Source organism: Alligator mississippiensis, chromosome 1 (assembly GCF_030867095.1).
Source record: "Alligator mississippiensis isolate rAllMis1 chromosome 1, rAllMis1, whole genome shotgun sequence".
In the NCBI taxonomy this organism is placed as follows: Eukaryota; Metazoa; Chordata; order Crocodylia; family Alligatoridae; genus Alligator; species Alligator mississippiensis.
In genome coordinates, this window is record NC_081824.1 from 446734951 (window position 1) to 446746152 (window position 11202).

Below are 11202 nucleotides of genomic sequence, written 5' to 3' on the forward strand. Positions count from 1 at the left end.
ACCTTGTGGTCACATGGGTACAGACTGTGGAGGTTTTGCCTTCCTCTGTAGTGGGAGGCATGGCCCTCTTCCTTGGATCGCTCAAGTGTATTTTAACAACCCTTGTAGCAGCAGGATCTTGGCTGCCATAGTTCCCCTGATTTGGGGGTTATGTCTTGTGGCTGTGTCAGGGTTGACTATGTAGTTTAACTAACAGGTTGGACAGTGGATTTATTGGGATGGTTTGGATAGTGATGATCCTGCCTGTAACACAAGCTGGCAGTCCTCAATCACTAGACAGCCAAGCCAGCCCTCTCATAGACTTCAGTGAGAGTCGCATCCCTCTGGTCTCTAACAACCTTTGCAAAATTGATCCCTTAGGACTTCAGGGCTGAAATGTCTGAAGGAGATTATTATCTGAGAACTGCTTGTGTTTGGAAGCTGCAGTCAGACCTTTTTTAAAAGCATTTCTTGTCTCAGATAGCAAGGGAGTCCTATCATTTCAGAGTGCTATAAACTGATGCTATTGCACAGAACCAACAGCATGTTTTAGTGACGCAGGTTGTGGCAGGGCTTGGCCAGAGGAGGGAAAGCCACTTGAATGTCGGCATTTTTTTTAATTGACATAAAATAGGCTGCTAGGGGAAGTGGTTGGCTGTAGAGATCAAAAGCACCTCTCGTCTACTGCAAGAATAAATGAGCAGGGTTGAAGCCCATTTAAGGGGACTGGTTTGAGTCTCAATTCCACTCAATAATAAATTATTTATGGCAGGATGACTTTATGCCTGATTTTAAAGTTTAAATTCACTGGCAGTTGAATGCTAAACAAATTCTCAGCTGGTGTAAGCTCTCGAGGCTCCACTGGCTTCAGTCAGAGCCTCTGGCATTCCCTACGCAGACTCTGCTGCCAGAGTGGAAACTGTACTCTTAAGAGATGCTCTCTGCTCCAGGGACTGCAAGAGATGGCAGAAGCCAGGGGAGGGTCCACATACACTTTCTGTCCACTGCCAGATGTCAGCAGTTATACCACATCTGCCAGAAATGAGAGTTCTGCCTGCCACCACAGAGGAGTTGGGTACAGATATGCAAGTTTTGCTACCAGAACTGGAATTCCACTGCTGGAGTTTTGTAGAGTAGATGAGGCAGTAATCCTAGATTCTGGAAGTGACTCCATAAAGGCAGACCCCTGCATCTGCATGGAGCCAGAGGAACCAAATGAAGAGGATCTAAGTATAGTAATGGAAGCCAGAGGGAAAGTGGCTCCTTGCTTTCATAAAGGAACCTGAATTGGCATCACAAAGCTGACTGCCTTCTCAGTATTAGTTTATATTTGGATGTCTGAGTTAAGAGAGTCTTCTTAAATCATGACATCCAGGATGGGTACAGAGCCAGTCTCTGGTAGGCAGAGACGAGGAGCACCAGAGGAAGCTCCTGACCAGGGATCCAAGCAGGCGCAGAGAGTGTGCTCATCTTGTTAACCAATTAGCGGGGAAGACTCTCTTGCTACAAAGTAGTCAAAGTTGTTCAGGACGCTGGGGATTCCCGCGTTCCTCCTTATCAGCCTTGCCAATGTTCCCTCGCTAATGAAGTAATTAGCGAGGTGAGTGCTATCCTGTAACCTCCTGTGGTGAAATAAAAACTTGCACTGTAAGAGTATATTACCTGGGTGGTATGTGGTGTTTCTCGTCTCAAAATAACACTGAAGATCTCTTCCTTTTTTCAGTCTAAGTCGTGGCAAGAGAGTTCAGCGAGAGATTGAGCTAGACCCACTGTGCACACAACTGCAAATGGTGAAATTTGTGAATAGGGCACAGCGTTCATGAACGCAGTGCGCCCGGGGGGTGGGGGGGCCTGGCGGCAGCAAGTGCAGAACTCACTAGGAGCTCTGGTAAGTGTTTAAAGTGTATTTAAAATGTGGGTTCAGCATTCGCGAATATTTGAAACTGCGAATGCCGAACCCATGAATACCAAGGGTTTTCTGTGTTAAGATCCTTGGAAGACAATCTTACCTGTTTGTGAGTGATCACCCATCATCATCATATTCTGGTTGCTATGCAGCTTTGCCTATCAAGAAGGGAACTAGCTCTCTTGTGCTTGCACAATATTCAGCACCCTGTGGGTGTCACCATAGTTGATGTATTTTATAATAATGGATATTTTACAAACCAAATATAAAACAAATATGTAACTTCTGCTTTCTGTCCTCCTATTTATAGGTCAGTTTCATGTAGCTGTAAACCTGACAATACATTTTATCTCTTTTGGCATGTATCCCAACCCAAAGATCCTTTTCTTGACCGATAATACCATTTTTTTTCATAGTTTCATAGTTGGTAGGGTCGGAAGGGACCTGAGCAGATCATCAAGTCCGACCCCCTGCCATGGCAGGAAAAAGTACTGGGGTCAAACGACCCCAGCAAGGTGTTCGTCTAACCTCCTCTTAAAGACCCCCAGGGTAGGAGCCAGCACCACTTCGCTTGGAAGTTGGTTCCAGATCCTAGCTGCCCTGACAGTGAAGTAGCGCCTCCTGATGTCTAGTCTGAATCTACCCTCTGCCAGCTTGTGACTGTTATTTCTTGTCACTCCTGGTAGTGCTCGGGGGAACAGGGACTCCCCCAATGCCTGCTGGTCCCCACTGACTAGTTTGTAACAGGCCACTAGATCCCCCCTCAGCCTTCTCTTGTGGAGGCTGAACAGGTTCAAGTCCCTTCATCTCTCCTCGTAGGGCCTGCCCTGCTGCCTTCTGATCATGCGAGTGGTCCTCCTCTGGACCTGTTCCATGTTGTCCACATCCCTCCTGAAGTGCGGCGCCCAGAACTAGAGGTAGTACTCCAACTGTGGCCTGACCAGTGCCGCATAGATGGGGAGGATCACCTCCTTTGACCTGCTCGAGATGCATCTGTGGATGCATGACAAGGTGTGGTTGGCCTTCCTGACTGCGTCCCCACACTGCTGGCCCATGTTCATTTTGGCATCGATAATGACTCCAAGATCCTTTTCTGCCTCTGCACTGACGAGAAGGGAGTTCCCCAGCCTGTAGGTATGCTGCTGGTTCTTCCTCCCCAAGTGCAGCACCCTGCACTTGTCAGTGTTGAAGCCCATCCTGTCCTCATCTGCTCACCCCTGTAACCTGTCTAGGTCCAATTGCAGCCTATTCCTCCCTTCTAGCGTGCCCACATCCCCCCACATCTTAGTGTCATCAGCAAATTTGAACAGGGTGCTTTTTACCCTCTTGTCCAAGTCGCTGATGAAGATGTTGAACAGTGCAGGTCCGAGGACCGAGCCCTGGGGGGACCCCACTGCCCACATCCCTCCAGGTCAAATAGGACCCATCCACCACCACTCTCTGGGTGTGGCCCTCCAGCCAACTAGTGACCCATTTGACTGTGTAGGTGTCGACGCCACAGTCCCCTAGTTTTTTAATGAGAAGGGGGTGAGAAACAGTGTCGAAGGCCTTTCTGAAGTCCAGAAAGACTACGTCCACTGCTACACTTGCGTCTAATGATTTTGTGACCTGGTCACAGAAGGCCACCAGGTTGGTCTGACAGGACCTGCCTCTAATGAACCCATGTTGGTTGCCCCTAAGCATAACCTCCCCTGCTGCCCCCTTGCAGACATGTGCCAGGAGAAATCTCTCAAAAAGTTTACCCAGGATCAAGGTAAGACTGACTGGCCTGTAGTTTCCTGGGTCCTCCTTCTTCCCTTTTTTGAAAATGGGAACCACATTGGCCCTTTTCCAGTCATCTGGTATCACACCAGAGGACCACGAGTGCTCGTAAAGCTATGCCGGGGTCCCACAATGACCTCTGCTAATTCCCTCAGCACTCTGGAGTGGAGATAGTCAGGACCAGATGATTTAAATACGTCCAGTCCCTCCAGAAGTTCCCTGACTAGATCCTCACTGACCCTAGGCCTGGGTGCACCTCCCCTGTGGCCTAAGGGAGCCCCGGCGGGTGGGCTGATCCGGTCCCTGCTCAGGAAAATGGAGGCAAAGAAATTGTTAAATAGGTTAGCCTTGTCATCTGGTGCGACAACCAGATTTCCTAGCGTGTCTTGCAGAGGCCCCAGGTTACCCGGTACCTTCTTTTTGCCCCCATGTATTTAAAAAAAGGGGTTTCTTGTTGTCATTGATCGGGGTAGCTAGTCCCAGTCCCATCTCCGCCTTGGCCTTCCTGACCGCCCCCCTGCAGCTCTGAGCAACCGAGGTACAGTCCTCCCTGGTGACGGCCCCTCCCTTCCATTGGGTGTATGCCTCCCTTTTAGTTAGGAGATGTTTCCATATGCTTTTGGTGAGCCATGGGGGCTTTTGCTAGTAGTAAAGTAAATGTGTCCAAAATCCTCTGGAAATTGCTGATTGAACCAAAAGGCTTCTATTAGTATTGTGTATAGAGTGTGACTAATGCTAAAATTTAGAGGCTTTTTTCTGAGTAAACTTTGCTTCTCTCCTTGGGCAAGTATCAGCAATGAAGTACTATTGAAAGAAATTTGGTTTGTGTAGATAAGCACACCACAACCTCGATAGCATCTGAGCTCTTCCTTTAGAGGAGAAATTAAACTCACACTAATAACTTCGGAGAGCACTGTATAATCCTTGATCAAGCTGGTGAGCACTTTTTCCTGCCAACAGTTCCACTGATTTCCATATGATTACTCATATGCAAAAATATCACAAAACAGAGTCCTCTGACAGCGTGCTACTGCTGTTTTGTTCCGTGTAGATTATTTATAAAACTTACACAAGTGGCTTATCTCTTTCTTTCTATTTTTTTAAGCCAAAGATGTAACTTACATCTGCCCTTTCACTGGAGCTATTAGAGGAACCCTGACGGTTACAAATTACCGGCTGTATTTCAAAAGCATGGAAAGGGTAAGCTTTGTAAGCATTCACTTTCCTTTTTCCATCATATATATAACTATGTCCAGTGCTGTTCCCTAAGCCCTTCATTAGGAATGTGCATAAGCAGTTGATTATAGGTCTTAATGTGTGTTGTGTTTTTTATTTTCTCCCTTTTTAACTAACAAATTTCACCTGCCTTTAGGACCCTCCATTTGTCCTGGATGCTTCTTTAGGTGTGATCAACCGAGTAGAGAAAATTGGAGGTGCTTCCAGCCGTGGGGAGAATTCTTATGGACTGGAGATAGTATGCAAGGTAGAGTGTATGTGCGGAGGTGGGGTGGGGATGGCTCTTCTTTTAAAGAATGCTGTTCCTATAAGATGAAATGAAAACTACCTGGTTGTAAATCACATAATCTACCTGTGTGACTTACCACACAAAGATTTTTAAAATTCAGTTTCATGCATTGCACAACAGCACCACTAGAGCTGAGAACCACAAAGCTTCAGGTTTTTTCTTGTCTCAGAGTGGTTTCTTACTGTCCCTCCACATGTGAGTGGAGTCTGACGTGCTTCCCATGAATTCTTCTTGAGAAGAGGTGCTGTAATTACAGCACGTTGGAGCAGGCTTGATTAATCAAGTCTGCTGGAGCATGGTAATTGCAGTGCTTCAGCAGACTCCAGTGTCACATGTATAAGCATCCCTGTGCTGAAAAATGGTGGCAGGGGGACTTTAACTCAAAGCTTGTTCGATGAGCTTTAGTTAAAGCACCCCCACTGCTCTTTTTCAGCACGGGGACACTGATATATGTGCTGGTCCAGGCCCTTTATTAGAACAGGTCTCGGAACCACTCTAATTAAAGTGCTCCCCCGCGCTCCCAGAGCAAGTGCCCAATATCCTCTGAAATGTCCTTTGACTGAGAAATAGGACCCAAATTTAATTTTATGTTATATTTTCTTTTGCTGTTACTCTCCTTATTATCTTTTAAATTTGAATCCCCACTCCTGAAAAAGGAGCATTCCTATTCATGAGCTTTATAGTTTGGCCATTATTTTGCATCAATGATTGTAAGCTTTTAGATGTTTTACTAAAAATATTTTATTTTTGGGTAGGTATTTCTGCCCTTCTGGGTTAAATGATGCTATATGTCCTCAACTTGTTTCTGAATCCTGATTTGCGTAGGAAGACAAACAATGCAAACTTTACAGAGGTAGCTCTTGCACAGAAACTGATCAGAGTATATAAAATAGACTACAGGTTGTTCAATTTGTTTTCCTGGGATGTCAGAGTCATCATATACATTCAAGATGCATCTGAGGTGATCACAGTGATAATGATGTTTTGTTCAACTTTTCCAGGATATTCGAAACCTACGGTTTGCTCATAAACCGGAGGGACGAACTAGACGGTCCATATTTGAGAACCTAATGAAATATGCCTTTCCGGTATCCAATAATTTGGTAGGCTATTTTTTCCTTATTTTACTGGAAAACGCAAAATGTTTGTATAGCTTCATGTGAAAGTATTCATATAGTTCACTATTTTAGTTGTGTGATTTGAAGGTTGCATGTGTGAGGAGGACACATGCTCACTTTAAATAATTCCAATGGATAAAATACTGGTAGCAATTAATTCTTCTGGCAGGAATCTGGGGAATGATGAATTGAACGAGGAAATCCAATATAATTGAGAGGTGTAGCCTGCAACAATAGGAAGCAATACAGCTGAAATGCCAATAAGGAAAAAAAACAAAGTTGTGAATGAAGAGCTTGGCATGACTAAGTCATCAACTAGTAAGTAGTAGTGAGTGACTTGTATTAAATTCGGTCATAAGCAGGGATCCTGGTTTTCTCTGATTAAAAAAATAAATAAATAACACCCCCCCCCCCATTTTTCAGATATAAAAAAGTAACCCCAAATCCACATTTTTTAATGACTAAAATGAAATACCACATATATATGGTGTTTCATTTATATCTGAAAAATGGGGATTTTTTTTCATCAGCGAAAACCAGGATCCCTGGTCATAAGAACAGAAGAGTAAATAAGGGGGTAGGACAACATACTAACCTGAACAGAACAGGCATTTTCTTAATTTGGGGAAATGTTGAGGGAAGTGAAGGCGTTAATGGTTCCATGTTCTGGCCACATTTCCACCATGCTATCCATAGCAATCAGCTGACACGAATATGCTGTAAATGTTAGTTAACAAGTGTTCCTACAAGTGTGTAGCCTATCAGAAATGTGTTCTGTGCTCTGTGTGGGGTTTGCTAGATTAGGTAAAATTTACACTGATGGAAAAGGTGTAGCATCAAGGGTATTTAAAGGGCGTTCTTGGGAACGTGAATTGGGGAAGAAAACATCATAATGTGAGATCTGCTCTCACTTTTGTATGAGTACTTTGAATGGTGGTCATTTTGTTATTGCTTCCCGTGCCTTAGATCACAGCTATCTGCTTCACTTAGGCATTTAAATAAAGATATGCTATATTATTAGTCTCATGTGCCTGTCTCAGGGCTCCTCCATTCAACGTGAGCTTGTCTAGCCAGCCAGTGGTGATCCCTATAAGGTACTGTGTGTTAAATAATTCTAATTAACCTTAATAGTCTAAATACTAAAAAGAAACCCCCACAGTAATATGGTGGTGTTGCCTGAGAAGCTGGTTGAAAGTATCCTAATTGTCTTTACTATAGAAGTGGAACGTTCCTGCCACATAATATTTGCATTTAGAATAATAAATGTTTTTTGTCCATGTGATATAGTAGTTAATAGATTAGTGAGACAAGGGAAATGGAGGAATGTACACTGGTGTTTTAATTACTCTGTACAATGAAAGTGTCAGTATCTTTACAAAGCTTTAGAGAAAAAGTAGTGCAATGGAAACAAAAGAGGAGTCACGAGTTATTACTTGGATGTCAAAGAACATGGGATGTGAGCTCCAAGTATTTAATGGCAAATGTTTTCTCTTTTCTCAGCCCCTTTTTGCATTTGAATACAATGAGGTGTTTCCAGAAAATGGATGGAAGGTATTTGACCCTGTTTTGGAGTACAGAAGACAGGTGGGTACTTGTGTCACAACCTTGCTCATATTTTTTATTCTACAGCAATTCAGTCCTATGGTGGAATATAATTTACAGATTGTTTGTAATGAAGAATAACCCTACACAAAATGCAGGATCAGGACATTGGTTGACATATTTCAGTAACTGGCAATGTTGATGCAGCTCCACAAGTAATAACAACCCCTTAAGCATTAGTGTAGACAGACTTAGGTTGCATATAAGCAGTTTTTCATGATAAGGTGGATAAAACCTAATGCCCTGTAAATGATCAGCTGTGTTTTTACAAAGAGAATACTTTCACTGTAAAACCCTAGCACAGAGCAAGCAGCCTTGAGGAAATGTTGGCTTACCGTGGCTATAGCTGTTCAACCATAAACCCGTAATCCAGCCAGCTACATTACAATTTACCTCATCTAGAATAGGATTTACCACAAGATGGTCTAACAAAATAGATGTTGTTGACTAGATTGTTTAAAAAAAAATCCCTAATGTAGACAGTCTAATTCTGCGTCTTCACTGCAAAAAGGTGTGTTTTTATATGGAGATCTCTTGATGTACAATCCTAGTAGAGACAAAACAGAAGTAGTGAACTAGTTGAGGTCAACCCTCTCTCTCACTTTGGTTTGACCACAACTAGTTACATTAAGATAAAAATGATAACGTCTTGTCTCCACTGAGATTTTACACCAACATAACTATTTCACGTTATCTACATTGACTGTGGAAACGCACCTTTTTTTTTTTTTTTTGCAGTGAAGACGACCCCCTGCCTGTGTGATCTGAATTCTGACTGATGGAACATACCAATAACCACACCAGATAAGACCCATAATCCCTTTGGGGGCAAGATAGTGGAACAGAAGTGACCAGTACCATCTGCTGAAGAAGAGCAAGCAACAGTGCAGTAGGCAGTTACATATTGTGACCTGGTCACAGAAAAAGTTTCCATCTAACTCCTTTTCAGTAGAGGATGACTTAAGTCTTGAAACATAAGGTTTTATAATCCTTTCAAAATTCCGATGCATTTCAGTTTGTTTATTTAACTTTGCCCAGTTTGAGCTGGAGTAAGTAAACGAAATCACGTGTGGCAAATGAAATTTAAAACTGAATTCACTCTTTGATTTTTATTGCATGCTGCCTGACAGAATATGAAACAAAATTGCAAAGTGAATAAGACTCAGCTAAAACCAGAAGGTTTTTAAAGGACTTTGGAATAACTTAAAGCTTTCATTTTCTAAACAAGGTGGGGAGCAATAGGAAAATATTACCAGGGGTTATGAAGCTTAGCATTTGTGATGTTTTCCTAAGGTAGCTGTGTTGGAAAGATCCCAGGCTCTGGTCAGCTATGCAGTGGAACCACAATATGTAGCTGTGGTTGCTGCTTTCAGAGGAAAACAAATAGAAACAGATTCTTGAGGAGGTGCTGTAGAGGGAAGAACACTAAATGTTCATTCAGAATGGGAATGGTAGAGTATGTGGGGACAGTTTTTTCAAGAGAAATGTTGTGTGTTGTCAAGGAAGGAGAATAAGGTCTCAAATAATGGATGCCACATGGCTTAGTTCAGAATCAGCCCCTTCTAAAATTATGGCTATGCTTGACCTCTCTTGGGAGTGGAGAACTAGCTCACAAGTGCTATTTCTCCCTGCCTGATATACTTTATTCAGGACTGTACTAGACTGTATAGAGCAATGTGGTCCCTGTCTCCTAGTGGTGACTCAAAGGCTGTGGTGCCACAGAGAAAATGACAGATTAGCACCTTGCCAACACACTTACATTACCCAGTCTTTGGGGAATTGAAATAGATTTGCTTTTTCTGACATGCTGCAGAGGAAGCATTTCTTTTTAATTCATCACCCAACAGTGCCCTGTTACAGCAAAGGAGAAGCCTGAAATCTTGGAATGTTGGAGGTGATAATACCTGGAGCCTGCATAGAAACAGCATATTCTTAAGTAGGGGTGCACTGATAAACATTTTCTTGGCTGATACCGGTGGCCGATTATTAACCAGCTGTATTGTCCGATACCGATCCAATAGCCAATTTACAGGAATGCATCCTGGCAGCTTGGAAAGCAGCCTCCTGCCAGTAAGTCTGTAAGGGGGAAGGGAAGGGGCATGGAGGGTGTGGCAGATCAAGGCCCCCATGGTGAGGGAGGGAGTGGGGCAGGGACAGGCGCTGTCCAGCCAGGACAGTGACTGTGACCCCAGGAGCAGGATGGAGCTGCAGGTGGCTAGTCCCGGGGGTGTAGAGAGGGGTGTGGTTCCCTGTCTCTGTATGGACCCCTGCCCCACTACCTCCCTCACTGCAGGGGCCTCAATCTGCACACGCCTCCCACGCCTCTTCCTTCGCCCATGCCCCTTACTCCCCACAGACTTACCGGCTGGATGCTGCTCTCTGTGCTGCCTGGCTGCATTCCTGGCCACATGCATGCTTCAGAGATACACATGCATGCAGCATTTATTACTGACCTTATTGGCAACACTGGCCAAAAAACTGATTGCCCATAATGTTAATTTTCCTTTTATCAGTGCTGATCCATTATGCCACCGATATATCAGCGCACCTCTATTCCTAAGTAGTTCTAGCCCATGCTATGAAAAGGGGTATTTCAGTCCCAGTGATTCTGAAATCTTTGTCTAATCCAGAGGTGTCAAGCTCATCTGGCCAAATGGGCTATATGAGTGGCATGGAGCTGCTCCATAGGTCAGATGAATTCCATGGGGCTGGATTGGGTCCTTTCTCCCCCATATGCCCGATCCAGTGTGTGGTACCTGTCCCAGCAGGCCCATGCAGGGTCAGTCCAGGACGTGTGCCGTACACAGCACCCACTTCTGCCAGTCTGGGACCCACATGGTGTGTGCCCCAGGTCCTGCACATGGGGCTAGTCCATCATGCATCTTATATGGGTCAGCTCTGAGACCCATATAGGGAGTCTCATCTGCTGGGGGCCAGATGATAGGGGTCTGCAAGCTGCAACTTTGAAATCCCAGTCTAATCCTATGGCTGCATATTAGTGGAGTCATATTGTGGTTTTAGAAGGTGTATGTTTGGTCTCTATCTTAATTGCGTTTCAGCCTCCGTCTTCCTTGCTGTGTGTAGGTTGGGGTGTACATAGACATTGCATATTGTAGTTACCCAGTAAAGCTTATGTGTATAGGAATGAAGTCATTTTGCAGAGCCCTGAATAAGGCAAGGGAACTCCAAAAGCAGCATCCTGCTCTTCTCTGACTTGCTTGCACAACTAATGAAAGAGAAAGGGTTTGTTCTTTCTGGTCCAAAAAGACAGCATGACCACAAACGGCCTGGTTGATAATACACAAGCATCC

General features: G+C 44.2%; 1 protein-coding gene across 7 annotated transcripts in view; it reads left to right on the forward strand.

The window, feature by feature from the left end:
* Positions 1-11202, forward strand: part of MTMR2 (myotubularin related protein 2) — an 89040-nt gene that overhangs the window by 61536 nt on the left and 16302 nt on the right. For 6 of the 7 annotated variants that reach the window (XM_059721138.1, XM_019483651.2, XM_019483654.2 and 3 more), the window contains 4 exons: positions 4752-4855; positions 5019-5129; positions 6173-6274; positions 7790-7873. In XM_059721138.1, the coding sequence (XP_059577121.1) occupies positions 4752-4855; positions 5019-5129; positions 6173-6274; positions 7790-7873 (401 nt within the window). The remainder of the gene's footprint in view (positions 1-4751; positions 4856-5018; positions 5130-6172; positions 6275-7789; positions 7874-11202) is intronic. The other variant, XM_059721139.1, reaches the window with a different exon arrangement.